General features: G+C 48.5%; 1 protein-coding gene and 1 long non-coding RNA gene across 2 annotated transcripts in view; both read right to left on the bottom strand.

Annotated features, from left to right (window-relative positions):
* Window positions 1-20,515, bottom strand: part of Ankrd50 (ankyrin repeat domain containing 50) — a 37,048-nt gene that overhangs the window by 8,367 nt on the left and 8,166 nt on the right. Inside the window, exon 3 of the mRNA XM_052180594.1 lies at window positions 3,962-4,191. Coding sequence (XP_052036554.1) covers window positions 3,962-4,191 — 230 coding nt within the window. The remainder of the gene's footprint in view (window positions 1-3,961; window positions 4,192-20,515) is intronic.
* Window positions 8,105-8,666, bottom strand: LOC127683392 (uncharacterized). The gene is made up of 4 exons (XR_007977533.1): window positions 8,623-8,666; window positions 8,491-8,589; window positions 8,227-8,325; window positions 8,105-8,160 (listed from the first exon to the last, which is right to left on the bottom strand). It is a non-coding gene; the product is annotated as an uncharacterized LOC127683392 (long non-coding RNA).

The raw sequence follows: 20,515 nt of genomic DNA, 5'->3' as shown, positions 1-20,515 counted from the left end.
ACCTGAAGAAAGGTGAGCACATTCCCAGGAATGTTCGGCCCCCACCCACATCCTAGCCTGAAGAGATGACTGGCCTCCAAGCCTCTTCCTGCATGTTCACTTAACAAAGTCACTGCAACAGTTTATGGTACAAAGCAACCTACCGGGTCAGGTGGTGCATGGCAGTAATCCCAGTACTGGGAAGCTGAGGCAGGAGGATTGTGAGTTTGAGGCCAGCCTGGGCTACATGGCAAGTTCCAGGCCTGTGGCTAATAAAAGATTACTAAAGTGGTGTGTAATAGTGTTTTAAAGTTTCCAAAGTGATGTACACACAGACTGATTTATGTGAAAGATTACAACCCATTATGCAAAAGTATCTATAATTTAAGCTAATTAACTAAAGTTATCTGATGAAAACTTGAGATAACAAAAACAGAATTGGGCTAGGCCTCCACAGTGCTGTGCCTGATGCCTCTAAAGGCGGCTAAAGAAAATGCCATTGAGACAGCTCTCCTTGTGTGTGTACAGTACCGAGGACTGAACCCAGGGCCTCCAGATGTTGGGCAAGGGCTACCCCTGGGCTGTAAATTCACACACACACACACACCTTCCTTGTACACGGTGAGGGAGGTTTTCCTACCTTATAAGTGAGCAGTGTAGGCACACAGGCTGCTTGAGTCACTCACCGTGACTAGTGACTAACAGGGTCAGAGTCAGGGCTCTGTGTGATGCTATGTGTTTCCTTTCCTGGCAAAGCTGAGAGAGAAACTGATGCGCACAGAGATGGGAGGAGGAGGTCCAAGGGCATGGAACTGATGTTGTGCAGAAGGGTGCAAAATATTTATAACTCAAAAACAAATCTTTCCAAAATCTAAAGAGTGATGTTGATTTAATAAGATTTTATATTTAAAACCAGTAAAGGTTATATGTTTACTGTGGAGTGGGCAGCTTGTGCCAACAATCCTAGCTCCATAGAAGCAGAAGCAGGAAGACGGCTATAGGCTCAAGATCCACACAGTGAGGTCCACTCCAGCCAAGGCAACTCAGTGGCAGAAACAAAACAGAAATAAGAGCAGAAGGTTTAGTTTAGCTCAGTAGTGTCAGTCGGGCTAGTGTGCAGACAGCTCTGACTGAGCTGCAGCTCCTGAGGAAGAGGCTGAACTAACACACAGGATCAAGACCATCCACTGACCAACAAGGTAAATACACTGACCCATAAAAGTGGCCTTCTTATTCACTGGGTACTGGGGATAGAATTTAGCACCACACACACTCATGCGAGGCAAGTGCCCACAGGGGCCTTTAGAGCCGGTGTCTTTCACTGGCCTAGAGCTGCCTGACCAGTGAGGCTCTCTGGGAGCAAGGCTATCACAGCCAGCTTTTTTATGTGGGCTCTGAAGCAGGTGCTTTGACAAATGAACCATCTTCCCAGGCCCCACTAAACCTCTTTTCTATTTTTGGTAAAATATTTCAGTGGGCATGACACTCCTTGGCACTGGCTAAGCAAATGGGTTTGAGTCTCTGCTTACAAATGAGTGCATACATAGTCGGTCCCCAACAGGGGCCTGACCCATCCTTACAAGCGGGTGCTCACAGTCCTTACAGGACCAAAGTCTGGACCCACACAGTTAGGACCCCTTTCCATGGAGCCTGTATCCTAGATGAGAGGATAATTAGTTATATACACACATGAAATGCAGACAGATTTAAGTGGTCTTAGCTCCATGAAGAAAAGAAAACCAGACAGAGTGGGTGTGTGACTATGTAGAAGGAAGGCACAAATAAACAAGAACAGAAAACATAGTCTGCTTGTGAATATCCTATTTGAGCTGTGACCCAAGTGGGAAGATGGCTAGAAGCTCAAGGGATGGGCACTCTAGTCTGTATGCAAGCCTGTAATGCAGACGAGGAGACGTCTCCTGGATGAAGAAAACGCAGAGGGAGTCCTCACGCAGAGGCAGGCATGGGCATCACTGTGTGCATGAAAGACTGTAAGAGATCAGAAGTGACTCATGTCCGAAGGACGCCCGGCCTCACCCAGCGACTACAAGTAGCCTGGACGACAAAGGGTTATTGACCTGCCACTCTGGCAACTGAAGTTGAATATCTTATCCAAAATGCCTAGGGCCCGAAGCAGTTTAGAATTTTTCAAATTTTGGAATATCTGAATATACATAAGAATGGAAGCTCTCTCCATGTACAAACCCATCTGTCTCCCATGCACATTTATCCACACAGCTTGAAAGCTTGGGTAATATTTTAAATAACACACAAAACAGAATCTCGCCCTGGAGTTCTTGGACGCACTCACGCAGCTCCTAGGTTTTAGACTCTAGGTTTTAGATTGAAGACGATCACCCTGGAGTGAGAACGCGCCAACCTGCATGCGGATGGATAGGAGAAAGAAAGCACAAAGAGGAGGTCTGTGCTCTTCCTTTGGGTTTGTACTGCTTTGAGGAAATACCATGGCCAAAAGCAATGAGAAGGAAAGGGTTTCTTTCACCTTCTAGCTTGTAATCCATCATGTAGGGAGCACCCGGCAGGAATCTGAAGGCAGGAGCTGACTCAAGGGACCCTGGAGTCACTGCTTACTGGTTCCCCTGCCCCCAACCTCACCCCCAAGCTTTCTCAGCCTGTTTTCTTTATACAGCCCAAGACTACCTGCCCTGAGGTGGCACTGCCCACAGAGGGCTGGGACCTCCCACATCAATCAAGCAATGCCCCACAGATCGGTCTTGTTCTCAACTGAGGTTCCATCTTCTCAAACGCCTCTAGCTGAAACATTTGTTCAAAATAAACAACACCTGGCAGATGAAGCCAAAGACCCAGGCTTATGAACAATACTAAAAATTCAGGTCAAAACTGATTTTTATTAACAAATGAGAATGAGATGATTAGAATAAGCGCCCCTACCATGCCCCAGGCATGTCTAGACTCACAGGACTCCACAGACAGGAAGCAGGAGGTTAGCACGCTGCCCAAGATCACACAGAGAGTACAAGCACTAATGTGTACATGCTATCGTGACTCATTTGTGCAAACATATGACATAGCTGGGGGCTGGAGACACACTCAGGGGTTAGAGCATGTGCTGCTTTTGAAGTGGACCCAAGTTTGATTCTCATCATCTCCACTGGGCATCTCCCCGCCAGTTGGACAGGATGAGGAACTCAAGTCCCATGCCCCCACACATACTTAAAAATGCATATAAAAGGTTCATTATGTGTATGAACCATAAAACGAACTGATGCTACCAGGAGATGCTTGGAGAGGGAGACCACCTTTACCCTCCCCCATCAGAGGAGCCACCACACAGCACCGACTACCACCATGCTCACCCAAAGCTTTTACCCAAATCCTGCTGCGGCTGGCTGCCTGCCCTGCCCTAACAGTATATGAAGAACTTTGCTCAGCCCTGTCATAGAGAGAGGGTCACACAGGAGAAGCTGCCACAGGACTTCAGTCACTGAAGAGATACTGACTAAATGACTAATGAGCTGTGATGGGCATAGAACTACTGAAAACTGGCCGGCTAATTAATCACTATGTTGGGTCTTACTACAGGAAGTAGGGTAAGATTGTTTTTGTATGTGTGCACACTCATGTGTGTGTACATGCATGTAGAGGCCAAGGAACAACCTTAGGGTCACTCCTGATGGCAAAGCTGGTTTGGACAGCAAACCCTAGGGTCTGGCTGTCTCTGTCTCCCCAGCACTGGATTAAAGGTTTGTGTGCCCATGCCTGGCTGTTTGCTGTGGTTCATGTATGGGGTTCTCATGCTTGCACAGCAAGCACTTTACTCACGAATTATCCCTCAGCTCAGGGAAAGAATTTTCAGAAAAAGCCAATGTAAGCGGTTTTAAAGCACACCACCCCTTATTTTAAATATGATCCTAAGGTATGGTGGTGGCGAGAGGCAAAGAAGGCTTATATAGCACTCAGACCTCTGTCCAAGTACTTGAGGAGAATATTCAACACTCACCAGTGAACATTTTAGTGACAGCTCTGCTCTGCTTTCGGGCAGAGCAGAGAAGCAGGAGCCATGGGGGAAAGAACTCGTGGTGACCAGCCAAGAGCTCTGCGACAGTCCCGGAGAGGCTGGGTGACGTCTGCTCCCCTTCCACCACATTGCAGCCTTCATCCACGGAGTCAACCAACAGGTAGAGGCTCTGCGGGGGTGGCTTCATCCCCAGGAGTGGGAGCAGCACACACCTGTAAGACAGTCACACAACAGGTCAATGTCACAGACCAATGTCACAGGTCAATGTCTCATAGTTCAAATGATTAGTTATATGCTATAAAAGTAAAGAGATTTCAGATAAAAATGTAGCCTCTACTAAGTCATTTCCTAAAAGCACCCTCTTCCAAGGTACAGTGAGTATTGTATTACGTTCTTGCCTGTGTGTGTGCTGTGACTCAGCACAGTTAAGGATGTTAGGAACTGGATCAAGCTGGATTTCAACCCCCTTCTGTGTTCTGAGTCAGTAATAAAATGCTTAGATGGTTCTGAATGTGTTAAATACAGAGAGACAGATAAGCAGGAAGAAACCTATTGTCCCTGTTTGGTTTTTGGTCAACTTGACACAAGCTAGGGTCATCTGGGAAGAAGAAGCCTCAGCTGAGAAAATGACTCCATTAGACTGCTGTGTGGGCAAGTCTGCACTTCATTTTCTTGGTCATCAGTGAAGTGGGAGGACCCAACTGACCGACCGCGGATGGTGCCCCCGGGCGGGCGGTCCTGGGAAGTATAGGAGAGCAGGCTGCGAACACGGCCGGGGTGAGCCAGGGGATAAGCAGCATCCCTCCCTCCCTCCCCCACGGTCTTTGAGTCAGTTTCTGCCTTGAGTTCCAGGCCTGACTCCGCTCAGAGACGCTACAAGGAAGCTCAAGATGAAATGAACCTGTCTTCCTCACTCTGCTTCTGCTCATGGTTTTACCACAGTGATGCTAACCTAAGAGGACAGAGACTGCTACCACAGGACCAGAACGACTAACGGGACACCTTGCCTTTGCTAATCAACTTGACAATTGATACTGGTCAGCTGAGACTGAAGAATCAGCTGTGATAAAGAGAGCAGCATTACTGAGTCCAGTGATGTCTGCTGGGAAGTGTTCCCTCAGGGTCAGCATACATGCACAGTAGTGCAGAGAAGGCTAAGTCTGTGCCTAAGTGCTAGCATTGAACTTGGTAATGGGTAAGAGTTTCCCAAGTGGCTTTGAAGGCATAAAGAGGCCATAAAAAACAGCTGAGGATTGGCACTGTGAGAGGCCAGAAGAAGCCATTGATAAAGGTACAACCTCAGTTGCCTTAAAAAGCCCCAGGATTAAAGAGGTCATGTAGAGATGAAACCTGGCACCACGTGACAGGGTCACAGTCCCTGAAAACAGCTCAGGAGAGACTATGGTAAAGGTTGAGTCCAGCTGCAATGGGACCTCAGCATTCTTGACATGCCAGCATCATGAGGTGACCACCAAGGACAGCAAGCAGCCGCTGTGGGAGGGAACAAGCCTGAGACTACACTATACAAGCCTGAGACTACACTATGCGACGAGCTGGGTGTGCTGTGCACTGACAGAGCTGGAGAAGGAGAGATGCCCACACTCTTCGGAGCCCAGGAAATTGTGAGTCCCAGATGAACTTAAAGCTATTTACACTGCTGGAGTTTGGTTTTGCTTTGATTTGTGACTGTGCCCTAATTCTTCCCTCTTGTTTTGTTTGTTTCATTTGTTTGTTCGTTTTTGTTTTTTTATAGTCATGAGACTGTCTTAGTTAGGGTTTATCACATACTGTGATAAAATACCATGACCAAAAGCAATTTTGGGAGGAAAGGGTTTATTTCACTCACAGTTCCATACAACAGTTTATCATCAAAAGCAGTGGAGGCAGGAACTCAGGCAGGGCAGGAGCTAATGCAGAGTTGATGGAGGAGTGTTGCTTACTGGCTTGATTTTCCCAGGCTTGCTCAGGTTGCTTTCTTATAGGACCCAGGATGACCAGAAATGGCCTCACCCACAATGGGCTGGGCCCTACCACATCAATTACAAATTTAGAAAACGACCTGTAGGCTTGCCTATAGCCCAATTTTAAGGAGGCATAGTCTCAGTTGAGGCTCCCTCCTCTCTGATGATTCTAGCTCGTGCCAAGTTGACATAAAACTGGCCAGCACATTCAGTCTCTTTAAAATATCCAAGTCTCTTTAAAAATCCAAAGTCTCTGGGCTGGCTAGGTTTATGTCAACTTGACACAGCTAGAGATGTCTGAAAAGTTAAGACTCTCAATTGAGAAAATGCCTCCAAAAGATCCAGCTGTAGGGCATTTTTTTTTTTAATTATTGATTGATTAGGACAGGCCCACTGTAGGCGGGGCCATCCCTAGGCTGGTGGTCCTGGCAAGCCGTGATGGCAAGCCAGGAAACAGCACTGTTCCATGGTCTCTGCATCAGCTCCGGCCTCCAGGTTTCTGACCTGTTTGCATTCCTGCCCTGACTTCCTTCGATGACAGACTATGATATGGAAATGTAAGCCACATAAACCATTTTGTTCTCAAGTTGCTTTGGTTATAGTGTATCATCACAACAACAGAAACTCTACCTAAGACACTGGAGTTTTCAAAGTGCTAGACTTTAAAAGAAAAAGAAAAAAAGACTTCAGGATATTTAGTTACATTGGTTCACATTGCAAATATTAAGAGTAAAATGACATCATGGGGACAAACAGAAATGAAAAGGTAATGGTTTAATAGTTTTATGTTTGTTTGTCAAGTTGACAAGGGCTAACAGTAGTTATTGGTTAGTTTCTTATCATCTTAACACAAGCTAGTCATTCACGAAGAAGGATCCTCAACTGAAAAAGTGCCTTCATCAGGCCGGCCTGTAGGCATGTCTGTGGGGGCCCTGTAGGCATGTCTGTGGGGGCATTTTCTTGATTTGTGATTGATATGAAAGAGTCTACCACTGTGGGACGCTGCGTTACCCCTGGGCAGACAGTCCTGGGAGAAAACCAGGGTAACAAGTCAGCAAGCCCCACTGTCCTACAGCTTCTGCTTCAGATCTGCCCTGACCATGATGGACTACAATCGTAAGCTGAAATAACCCTTCTTTCTCAAGTTGCCTTGGCTCATGGTGTTTTAGCAGAGCAACAGAAGAGCAGCTAATACACTTATCCTATGATCAATGGAATTAAAAAGGGTTCTGTGAACATTTCTCACAGGGGACCCACACGTGGAGAAGGTCTAACTCACACTCAGAGACTGTAAAGTAGCAATTTTGTCACCTTTCCTTGCAGCTGTGCACACTACAATGAAGTCAGTCTACACTGTACTTAGTTAGATCTGCTGAGATCACCTGTGAAGCTCTGGGGGACCTTATGGAACAAAGGTCCTATTCTCTTGATGCTTATAGTCCAAAGAGAAAACAAAATAATGACATCTAACAAGCCACTGCACCTTACCCTACCTACTGTGCACTGACCGCTGCACCTTACCCTATCTACAGTACACTGACCGCTGCACCTTACCCTATCTACAGTACACTGACCGCTGCACCTTACCCTATCTACAGTACACTGGCCGCTGCACCTTACCCTACCTACTGTGCACTGACCGCTGCATCTTACCCTATCTACAGTACACTGACCGCTGCACCTTACCCTACCTACTGTGCACTGACCGCTGCACCTTACCCTATCTACAGTACACTGGCCGCTGCACCTTACCCTACCTACTGTGCACTGACCGCTGCACCTTACCCTATCTACAGTACACTGGCCGCTGCACCTTACCCTACCTACAGTACACTGACCGCTGCATCTTACCCTATCTACAGTACACTGACCGCTGCACCTTACCCTATCTACTGTGCACTGACCGCTGCACCTTACCCTATCTACTGTGCACTGACCGCTGCACCTTACCCTATCTACTGTGCACTGACCGCTGCACCTTACCCTACCTACTGTGCACTGACCGCTGCACCTTAACCTATCTACAGTACACTGACTGCTGCACCTTACCCTACCTACTGTGCACTGACTGTTGCACCTTACCCTACCTACTGTGCACTGACGGCTGCACTTTACCCTACCATCCAGTACACTGACCGCTGCACCTTACCCTACCTACTGTACACTGACCGCTGCACCTTACCCTACCTACTGTGCACTGACCGCTGCACCTTACCCTACCTACTGTACACTGACCGCTGCACCTTACCCTACCTACTGTGCGCTGACCGCTGCACCTTACCCTACCTACTGTGCACTGACCGCTGCACCTTACCCTACCTACTGTGCACTGACCGCTGCACCTTACCCTACCTACTGTGCACTGACCGCTGCACCTTACCCTACCTACTGTACACTGACCGCTGCACCTTACCCTATCTACAGTACACTGACCGCTGCACCTTACCCTATCTACTGTGCACTGGCCGCTGCACCTTACCCTACCTACTGTACGCTGGCCGCTGCACCTTACCCTACCTACTGTGCGCTGACCGCTGCACCTTACCCTACCTACTGTGCACTGACCGCTGCACCTTACCCTACCTACTGTGCACTGACCGCTGCACCTTACCCTACCTACTGTGCACTGACCGCTGCACCTTACCCTACCTACTGTACACTGACCGCTGCACCTTACCCTACCTACTGTGCACTGACCGCTGCACCTTACCCTATCTACAGTACACTGACCACTGCACCTTACCCTACCTACTGTGCACTGACCGCTGCACCTTACCCTAGATAGTACTTGGTCTGCTGTGAACACAAAGGTTGGTTAACAAAACAAAATTAAAGAAACAGTAGCACAGGTGAGTCCAGCAGTCCCCTAATCACACATCTATCACATGAAATGAAGATCTCTGTCCTCAGTATTTAGCACTCACAGCCCTGTGAGCATCGGTCGGAAGGAACCTCAGCGCTTCCACAGCTCCACCGACAACCAACCCTGCAGCATAAACACTCAACGCATGCAACCTGGGAAAAAAACAGACTGCACACATCACACAAGAGGGTGCCACTCCAACCAAAAAGGAATCAAAAACAACAGGCTAATGGGGTTCAGACAGCTTCCCTTCTAAGAAAATGGACCAAGATCCAAAAGGCTTTGTGTCTGAGTGCATCAAAATGGCTTCCCAAGAAAGACTGTGGGAATGTGATCTAGAACCTGGCTATGGGAAAGTGTCCAAGGAGTACACTGGGGATTCTGGAAGTGGCAGGATTGCTTTATACCATCATCACTGACTCTACATTTGTCAAAATTATGCAACTGTACAAGTGTCACTATTACTGCCCGAAAACTAAAAATATTAACATGATATACAATAAGATATGCAAAAAAATATAATAAATCTCCTGGTAATGTGTCCCTTGGTGTGGGAGTCTGAGTTCTTGGTAGCAGCTGACTCTGCTCTTCACACACTAATGCTGAGCAAGTCATTAAACAGAAAGCCCTTTGTTCATGGGCTGGCCTGGCCAGGGCCTTCAATCCCATCATTACCCCTCAAGCTACCAAGGTCCACACTGCCCTGGCAGCATGCTCAGTCCAACCACAGGTTTCTGTTTCCAGGCCCTGGCCAATAATTACTGCTTACCCATTCGCTCCAACTCTGTGGGCCTGCTTGTGGGCCTTTGAACAGACCCCCCTCTCTCGTGCCAGAGCCCTCCTCGTACGCCGGCTGCCATGCTCACTCTCCTGCCTATCCCCAGAGCTCAGCTCAAATACACACGTAGAGGGCGGGGGATACACGGGGAGGGTGCTGCAGACACACACTGCTCAAAAGCCCTCAATGACTGTGCCAATCAGGTCACCAAGGAACTGGTAGTGTGGCATCTACCTTTCTGATCTCTAGGGAAGGGAAAGGATGGTTAGGTGAACTGGCCTTTGCCGCCCCCAACAGCTCCCCCAGGACCCTGAGGAAGGATTACCTTTAAATGTTGGTTGCGTGAATGACTGAGTGGCCTAATATATTTATAAAGCATTTAAAAAGATTTCTATCCCAAATGTATAAAAACCTCACAACACAGAAGAATAAGATAGCTACAACTCCAGAACAGTGTTCTTCCTTCCCGAATGTGAATGCAGACGACGACTTACTTCTGGCCTCCACCCAGCTCCTGTGGGCTGGTGGTGGTTGGCTTTATGTGTCAACTTGCCTGGGCCACAGGATCCCCACACATGGTCTTCTGTTCTTCTGGATGTTTCTAAGGTTAAGGTCCCAAAGGCTGGCTCTCCCCGAGTCAGCTGAAGGCTGACTGTGTGACTGCCCAAGTGGAAGTATCAGTTTACTCCTCTCTTCAGGTTCAAACACTCCTCTGTTTGGGTCTTCAGGAAATGAGCTTGTAATGAGAACTTGCACCCCTGCTGCCCTGACTCAGGTCAGCTTTCCCAGGTCTCCAGCCTATTAGCTGCTTCTCAGCATCCATCACCATGGAAGCGAACTCCTTATAATTAATCCATTTATTACAACCTCTATGGAGTATTTGACACAGGCTTACTCTGAAGCCACCTGCATGTTGCTCTCTTAATGTACTTCAAAGGTTTCTGTGGGGATTCCAGACTTGGACTTCGCCTCTACCAGCCACCCCTCTCCACAGGGGGCTGTGAGATCACTACCCCCCACAGCACTGGAAAACAACTCGTTCTGTGATTTCTTTTAGGGTTAGGGTCTCAGAATAAACAAATGAAAATGTTTCCAGAGAACACTCTGAGCCCACAAAGATAAGCACTGTCACATATTCAAAAAGGTAACCACCCAGCTGGAGGGCATCTGCGATCCAAAGACTCCACGGGGTTGTTATATGACACTATGACAGTCAATGTCACAATGGAGACCTGACCTTCTTCTCAGACACTAGGACTGTTTTAGAAGTACCCAGGCCAACTCTGGAGTCCAGTTTCAATAGAGCAGAAGCAAAGTGGCCTGATTCCTCCACTTCTGACAAACATTTACACTCAATGTTTGGACATGGCTGAGGCACAAACCCCGGTTGGCATGACCTTGAGGGGTGCTGCTGCCCCAATGCTGAGGAGAAAAATCCAAGTTCTGAAAAAAGAGTTGTGTGTGTATGTGAACACTTAGTTTAAAAGGCATTTACAAAAACACATACTCAGATATTGGGGTGGGGGGACAGCAGCTAAAAAACAGTAGCTAAAATTGGGATAAGCCAAAAACAAACAAACAAACAAACAAAAACCCCTAAATGAAACGACTACAACTATTTCATGTAGGTTGCATTAACTTTGCAAATACATTTTAAAAAGGTTATATCCTACAGTGACCTGCTATAGGCTCCCTGTGCTGGCTACTTTTTGTCAACTTGACAAAAGCTAAAGTCATCTGAAAGGAAGTAACCTCAATTGAAAAGTTGCCTCCATAAGATGGCCACAGGCAAGCCAAGTATTTCCTTAATTACTGCTTGATGAGGGAGGGACTTAGCCCACTGTGCGTGGTGCCATCCTAGGGCTGCTGGCCCTTAGCTCTATAAGAAAGCAGGCTGAGCAATGCACGATCAGCAAGCCACTCTGTGGCCTCTGCATCAGCTCCTGCCTCCAGGTTCCGGCCCTGCCCTTCCTCAGTGATAGACTTACCTGGAAGTGTGAACTGAAATAAACCCTTTCCTTCCCAAGAGGCTTTGGTCGTGGTGTTATCCTAACTAGGATCCTAACTAGGTAATCCTAACTAGGACAACCCCGTCCCCTCAGCACTGGTGCTGTTAACAATTCCTGGTATTTTTATATATAATAGAATACCAGAATCCTTTACTAAACTGGGGTGTGCAGACATTAAAGTCACCGACCTCTGTCTATGAGAGAGAGTGGAAAGTGGGGCACGCACAGAACTTGGGAGCCCCCACGTCTAAAGCACACTGTCTCAGTGTTAACTCTGCTTCCTCCGTAATGGAATTACTGGATTCTACTCCAAGTACATACTTCTCTTCAAGCCTGGGCCTGTGGAGAGGACACGAGCAGGAGGACGGATGAAGAAGAGGAAGGAGCCAGAGAGGTCCTGTGGCTTCAGAACATGAGTGGCTCTGCTCTCTTTGTTCCGGCTGGTCTCACACTGTGGATACCTACACATGTCTAACACTCACACATGAGCCTTTCTTTCTCTGGCCTTCAGCGATGAGTGGCCCGTGACTGAAGTGTTACAGAAAGGCTGCCCCATTTCTGCTTAAAATGTGCGATGGAAAACTCTGAATCATAGGGCTGAGTGGGGCGGCACAGTGGGTACAGTATTTGTTGCACAGGCCCGGAGGCCAGAGCCAGAAACCCCAGAAATCACATGAAGTGTGTAACTTCTGCAGAAAAGCTGGACTTGGAGTTAGGAGAATCCTCAGAAGTTCAAAGGCTAGCTAGTCTGGAGTACACAGTGGCAACAGTGGCAAGGAGAAGATGAAGACAGGCAGTGAGAGCAGCCCCTAGCTTCCACACATGTGCCACGGGAAGGACCTGCGTGGCAGGCACTAAAGCTAAGCGGCTGTGATCGCAGGGGAGCACGAAGCACCAAGATCCTCGTGTGTTTAACACTCAAAATCCACACTAGACACTAAATCCCAGGGCTGATGGGTTTTCAGGTCACTAGGGCATGCCCTTAAAAAGTCACTGGGACGCTGGCCTTGTCTTCTCTTTCAATACCCAGTCGTAAGGACAGCGGCTGTGCTTTGACTGTGCTCCCCCACTGCTGCACAGCACCACCCCAACAGAGACCTACGCAGAATGGGCTCCCAGGCTCAGGGACTAGAACCTGGAAACCAGTGAGCCTAAGCAGCCTTTGTCTTTGAACTGGACTTTTCACGGGTTTGTCAGTGTGACGCCGCCACTGAGTCTCAAGTCTCTCTCCTCCCTGCAAACTTCAGCTCAATGGTAGAGCTCCCCAACCCAGCATGCGTGAAGGTCATTTACATAGTGGTTAATGCTAGATCTAGCATGTTCTAAATGATCTTGGACTACATACTGACATATCTGCTAGTCAGTTTACTAATAAATTATTCAATTGTTTAAAAAAATTCCAGACTTTAATAAAAATATTTTTTCCTAAGAGATTTTTCTTTTTACAGAAAATAAAATTATCAATAATTTTTATCTTGTCTTTTCTTGAGACAACAAGCTTAGAATGTGTTTTCTTTTCTTAAAAAGAAAAGCATCCATCCAATAAATTAAGGCATTTGTAAGAGGGGAAAGAAGATGATGGTGGTAGCTATTTCCAATCAGTTGAGAGTAAAATACTATCTATTCATTCACTGAACCAACAGTACCAACAACCAGCTGATGGTTAAAGCAAGGTCAGACCCGTCTCTGAAATCTTAACCGAGGTGCATATGGCATATGACAGCATAAAAAACATACAGCAGGCAAAGGACACACGAGCATCAGAAGCTTAGCTCTGCGTAAGCAGAGCCCAGCCTCTCCCAAAGGTATGAGTGACAGCCAGAGAGACTCTCTGGACCTGCAGAGCGCACACAAAGCTAGTCTCATGAAGTCAGACACCGAGTGTAAACACATCTGTTTCAATGCTGAACAGGAGAAAACTGCTATCAACTCGTGGTAGTGACTTTAACCTTCAGATTGCTACTCTCATTTGAACAGTGAGACTTAAGATGGCAAGGCCTGGGGAGCCAGCGAGCAGGATGGGGAGTCTGGGGACCCAGACAAGATGGTATAAAAGTTATGCAGGATGGCCAGAGAGTGGCCGTTCCAGGTCAGACCTGGTACTGATGTCCAAAGAGAAGTCATTTACAAAACACCACTCAAGGATTAGAAAAATTACATTACTGTTTACAGGTGCAGGCCCAAAACCTGCTTGGCTCGCCAAGAAACTGTGCTAGGAATCAAATCCACAGGGCTGGCAGAGGTCAGCCCGGCCTGGTTTAAAGAGCAAGTGCAAACCTGAAGAGTTGAGCACACAAGATTAGTTTTCCCCAAGGTGTGTTTGCTAAGTCCTGGACGGTGTTTAACAGGCTGAAGGAAGGAGGCCAAGTGTGTCTGCAGGCTGGCCGGCCAGTTGGCCGGCAGGAAAGCTCAGTCCACGTGCTGGCACGGGGATTCTGCTCGCCTTAAACACAAACAACACTCAAGAGAGCTGGAGGGCTGTGAGGCTGGGAAGGGCAGCAGGTAACAAGACCTGATCTAGGCCTCTAAGGAAGAGCAGAACCTTGGGGCCTCAAGGAGCTGAGATGCCTCCAGGACCCAGACAAAAGTGAGACAAGCTATACCAAAGAAGACACCAGAGGATTGGCAAAGATCAGAAAGAGCAGCTGAGTCCCAACAGCATGGCTGGCCCAGGGAAGGAAAGGCCCTCACTGAAGAGAGGCACTATCAGGACACTGCTGTACTCATCCAACTGACACACTGGCACACATGTCAGTGACCTGTGACATGTCAACACACTGACACACATTTACATAATTGATTATGGGGTGGGGGTAGGAGGGATGGCTCGGTGTTGAAAGGACAAGTCACATCACCGTTTTGGTGTCTCTAACTCTTCACTCCAGGAAAACCAAAACCATTTCCTGATTTCAAGTGCGCAAATCCACTTCAGACGCAGACAGACACATAATCGAAAAAAACGAACCCCTTTTTCACATTTTATGTACATGAATGTTTTGCCAGTACACCTATATACACCATGTGTAGGCCTAAAAGACCAGGAAAGTGTCAGATCCCCTATAACTAGCATTACATATGGTCGTGAGCTGCCACGTGGATGCTAGGAATGGAACCAAGGTCCTCTAGAAGAGCAGACAGTGTTCTCAACTGCTAAGTCACTTCTTTAGCTCAACAAAATCTTTAAAATAATTATTATGGACCTGGTAAGATGGCTTTGTGGGTAAACACATTTGCTGCCAATCTGAAGACCCAACTTCAATCCTGTTGTCCACTTGATGGGAGAAGTAACCTCCACACAGGTGTTATGGCATAGCATGCCCACAGATAAACAGACATGTATAAATAAATACATGTATAAAAAATAGGAATGTGGATTAGTAAGCTACCGGCAAAAGAAACCATCGATACCTAGACCAGATAATCCAGGTACTTTCAGCATTCCAGCTTCTGGACCCACTCCACACCATCCAGCACAGTGCACCACACAAACATGGGCACGTGCCAGAAAACAACTTCACTCAGCTGCTCCGAACTAGCCCATTCTGGCTAGCAGCTCCACAATTTTCATCTAGCCATGGCCATGGGGGACAGACTCACACCCTAGCTGGAAATGTTCCCTCTGCTCTTCTGTTCTTCAGATCCTCCAACCGCACCTACTCAACAATTCCCAACACTCCACCGTCTGCCACGAACCAGACAGTCCATCTCTTCTTTATTACTCCCCTCCTTCCACCCTTGTTCCCTGCCTTCTATAAGCAATCCATGAGCCCACAGCGTCTCCAGCTTCTGCTAGATGTCAGCCCTGCATCATAGTGAAGAGTTCAGTCTCCTGGGTGCTTAGCCCTAGCATGCATTCACAATGCCAGTGGCTGGAGCCAGCTTCTCATGCTATGGAGATGACCTGCCTGTTGCTCATCCCACACATGATCCTCAACTCACAGGAAGGAACACTTTACCACCGACACCTTATGCATGGTCCCATCCCGTTGCAGTAATTCCTTCTTCATGCTATAACAACCCCTAATCAGAAACCCCATCAAGTTCTAGGCCTCGTGTTATTCCTGTGCCTGCTTATTAGTGGCCTCGGATGCCAGGAACATCCCAGGCAAGCTTTGGCTGAAGCGGAACTGCTTGCTCGCCTTCTGTGCTTAGACGCTGGAGTTCAGCTTTTTCAGAGCTGCGCCCTCCAGCTTCCAGCCCTCACTGGGCTCCTCCCTTCAGCCTCTATTTTGCAGTAACTTGAAATTCCAGCCTGCAAGCTTCCAAGCCAAGATCCCAAGAGGCAGATCTTGCTTTATTTCTGTCATAACTCACATCCAACAAGCTCTCAGGTCAATCTGAAACCAAACTCAGAATACACGTCTGCTGGGCTCTCCGTGCTCCCAAGTCTAAGCACCAGGGCCTGCACATGGATGGCCACACTGGCCGCTTACTGCCTCCTTGTCTTAGCTCATCTGCCCTCTTCCCAGGACATAGTCAGTGTGACCTCATGAAACCTTAGGTCGAATTATTTCTGTCTAAAGAGCTTCCATGACTTCCAATCTATTCAAAGAAAACAAACATACAAACAAACCTAATGTTCTTGCAACTATCTAAAGCTCTCTCAGGGTCTGTTTCCGCCTCCCACTGTCTGCCCCTGTGAGCTCTCTTGGAGAAGAAATATTCCTTTATTCTCAATTTTGCAGTCTCTGTGTCCTAGACGTTGAACCAACTCCTACCGAGGCTATGACCTTGTACTTGGTATCTCTGGGTCTGAAGCTCTTGTCAAATTCCTTCTCAACACCCTAAGTAGCCATGTAGGGCAGAGCAGGCCTCCACCCTCCCGGCCCTAGCTCCTGCCCTGCGTCGGTCTTCTGTAAAACAATGGTACCAACTGTCTTGTCTTCTGCGCTAATGACCTCTGCTACCTAGCAAAAATAAGCCAATAAACAGAATATTTGCCACATCTGCTTACTGCATGCCCTAGGACAGGACCTGGAACGTTCCTCATACTCAATATGAATTCAAAGAAATGAATGAACAGAGGCCTCAGCAACACTGCACAGCTAAGGCTGCTTGCTCTTCAGGACTGGAGTTTAGTTCCCAGCACCCACATCAACTGCCTCACAACTGCAATTCCAATTCCAACCGATCATACTCCCTCTTCTAGTCTCTTTCAATATCTACATTCATGTGGCATATGCTCACACAGACACATATGCATAAAAAGTAAAGCAAATCTTTAAACACACACACACACACACACATACACACACACGAAGGTGTTGCTTAATGATTCTAGTTGTACAACACGATCCATACTGTGTCTCTCTGGGACCCCAGACACCCCAGGCCTTCCACCTCTCAGAGAGACACAGCGAGGTAAAGAAGGACCTCCTTAGCTGCTCTCAGTTTCATTTCCCCAGAATATAGGAATATTCTGGCTATAGTAGGGGCATGGTACAAAAGACAACTCTATAATACATATAGCTATAGGTGTAAACTATTTCTCACACAAAAATGAAATATTTCAAAACTGAATGTGATTCAAAAATAAATATTATATCAACGTGGCCAAAATTAGAATGTCTTATAATTAAAACAAGTAGTTGGCTATTAGTTTAATAGTGTTTGGCTCTTATTATATTCTAACTCTAGCAACCACATGCTCTACTCCCTCAAAAGAGTAGTCAGAAAGTCAAAGTTAAAATTAGACAGGATAACTCCAGATATCACGGGATCGTTACGGAATAAAGAGCAGAGTGGGAAGGAGAGCTGGGGCCAGCTGAGGGAGGGGGCAGGGTTCGGCAGGCAGGAGAGGGCTCACTAGTGCTACGTCCTAAGCATGAGCCCTGGCACTACAGGAAACAAGAGGACTGAGGAGGACTGAGGAGGACTGAGGAGGACTGAAGAGGACTGAGGAGGACTGAGGAGGACTGAAGAGGAAGGCTTCAGAAGGCCTTGAGGAAGTAAAGTTACCAAGAAGTGATCCCAGGAGGGACAGCCATGCGAAAATGTGTAGGCTGTAACATAACCTGATGGGATAAAGACACTGTGACTCAAAAGCAAGGAAGAGGGTCAACGCATTGCAGGGCAAGGTCAAAGGCCAGCAGGAGACCCTGGAGAGCTCAGGTTTTCCTCTCAGGGCAGTTGGCGGGTCTAAGAGAGGACGAAACACGACCTGACTTGATCTCTGATGGTCCAGGGAGGCTGCTGCAGTTCTGGCAATGTGGGATCTAGCTATGGTGGGAAGTGGGAACAGGAGGTGTTGGCTTAATCTTGGAGGTAGAACAAGTTGCTGACAGACTGGGTGAATGGATGAGTGACTCTGACTAATCCATGACTCCCAGATTTCTAATGCAAACAATGACTTCCATTGGAAATATTCCTTCTTAGCTTTGCAGTTAGTTTCATAATCATGGTCTATACCTCCCCATAACAACTATGTATACTCTCTTGTGTCTATGTGTATATTTTATCTACTCCAGGCGTGCGTAAGTTACAGCCAGGATCCTGTCTCTCCATAACTGTCATCATCTCTGGGCCATCAGGGCAATCAGAACATATCCACCCCACAGTTCTGTTACCATGGTGATGGCAGAGCAAAAGCCAAACTGAAGCCCTGTTCAGGCCGCATCTGCCACCACGGTACAGGTCTCAATCCTGAGACCACCAGAGACAGCCATGGCTCTAGAACTCAGTTGTTTCAACTGTGGCTTGCAACTCCATACGGGGTTCCACAACTTTTATGACATAACTTTGGTTTTTGACTATACAATAACCCAACATAGCTCAACATAAAATTCAGACTGAATCCAGGGAATGTCTGGCAGCTTGCCTATGCTGTGTCACAGGGCTTCACAGAAACCTTGGCTCTGAACATGGGACATTGGAATGCCACATTGTGCACACTGTTAGGTCCAAGGCCTGAAACACTTCAGCTTGGATTAATGGCTTGCATTATAAAACCTTACTTTGCTTCCACAGACAAAGCCCTCTGCTCTTACAGAAACATGGCAGCTTAATTATGGAAAACAAAGTCTTCCCCTGCTTTCCGTCTTCATTCCTTGGCATGTATCGAATTAGGATATCTCTGGATAGTAGCTGCAACATTTAGTGGGTTTTTTTCATTTTGTGTGTATATGTTGAGTATGTCTATTACACACACACACACACACACACACACACACACACACACACACACGTATGCACACAGTGTTAAAAGAAGAAAAAAGAAAGAAACCTTGGACAAGAAGTGAGCAGAGCCCGCAGAGCAGCCACAGGGAGCAGCACAGGTGCTGGCACTCAGTGTCCAACACAGAGCAGGAGGACAGACCTGAGGGAGAGGGAGTAGAGGCTCCAGAGGACAGATCTGAGGGAGAGGGAGTGGAGGCTCCAGAGGACAGACCTGAGGGAGAGGGAGTGGAGGTTCCAGAGGACAGACCTGAGGGAGAGGGAGAGGAGGCTCCAGAGGACAGACCTGAGGGAGAGGGAGTGGAGGTTCCAGAGGACAGATCTGAGGGAGAGGGAGTGGAGGCTCCAGAGGACAGACCTGAGGGAGAGGGAGAGGAGGCTCCAGAGGACAGACCTGAGGGAGAGGGAGTGGAGGCTCCAGAGGACAGATCTGAGAGGGAGTGGAGGCTCCAGAGACAGACCTGAGGGAGAGGGAGAGGAGGCTCCAGAGGACAGACCTGAGGGAGAGGGAGTGGAGGCTCTAGAGGACAGACCTGAGGGAGAGGGAGTGGAGGCTCCAGAGGACAGACCAGAGAGGGAGTGGAGGCTCCAGAGACAGACCTGAGGGAGAGGGAGAGGAGGCTCCAGAGGACAGACCTGAGGGAGAGGGAGAGGAGGTTCCAGAGGACAGACCTGAGGGAGAGGGAGTGGAGGCTCCAGAGGACAGACCTGAGGGAGAGGGAGAGGAGGTTCCAGAGGACAGACCTGAGGGAGAGGGAGAGGAGGCTCCAGAGGACAGACCTGAGGGAGAAGGAGTGGAGGCTCTAGAGGACAGACCTGAGGGAGAGGGAGTGGAGGCTCCAGAGGACAGACCTGAGGGAGAGGGAGTGGAGGTTCCAGAGGACAGACCTGAGGGAGAGGGAGTGGAGGCTCCAGAGGACAGACCTGAGGGAGAGGGAGTGGAGGCTCCAGAGGACAGATCTGAGGGAGAGGGAGTGGAGGCTCCAGAGGACAGATCTGAGGGAGAGGGAGAGGAGGTTCCAGAGGACAGACCTGAGGGAGAGGGAGAGGAGGCTCCAGAGGACAGACCTGAGGGAGAGGGAGAGGAGGCTCCAGAGGACAGACCTGAGGGAGAGGGAGTGGAGGCTCTAGAGGACAGACCTGAGGGAGAGGGAGTGGAGGCTCCAGAGGACAGACCTGAGAGGGAGTGGAGGCTCCAGAGACAGACCTGAGGGAGAGGGAGAGGAGGCTCCAGAGGACAGACCTGAGGGAGAGGGAGTGGAGGCTCCAGAGGACAGACCTGAGGGAGAGGGAGAGGAGGCTCCAGAGGACAGACCTGAGAGGGAGTGGAGGCTCCAGAGACAGACCTGAGGGAGAGGGAGAGGAGGCTCCAGAGGACAGACCTGAGGGAGAGGGAGAGGAGGTTCCAGAGGACAGACCTGAGGGAGAGGGAGTGGAGGCTCTAGAGGACAGACCTGAGGGAGAGGGAGAGGAGGCTCCAGAGGACAGACCTGAGGGAGAGGGAGTGGAGGCTCCAGAGGACAGACCTGAGGGAGAGGGAGAGGAGGTTCCAGAGGACAGACCTGAGGGAGAGGGAGAGGAGGCTCCAGAGGACAGACCTGAGGGAGAGGGAGTGGAGGCTCTAGAGGACAGACCTGAGGGAGAGGGAGTGGAGGCTCCAGAGGACAGACCTGAGGGAGAGGGAGTGGAGGCTCCAGAGGACAGACCTGAGGGAGAGGGAGTGGAGGCTCCAGAGGACAGACCTGAGGGAGA

Source organism: Apodemus sylvaticus, chromosome 4 (assembly GCF_947179515.1).
Source record: "Apodemus sylvaticus chromosome 4, mApoSyl1.1, whole genome shotgun sequence".
NCBI classification, from domain to species: domain Eukaryota; kingdom Metazoa; phylum Chordata; class Mammalia; order Rodentia; family Muridae; genus Apodemus; species Apodemus sylvaticus.
The sequence above is the reverse complement of the archived record's forward strand: the minus strand, read 5'-3'. Positions and strand labels throughout refer to the sequence as shown.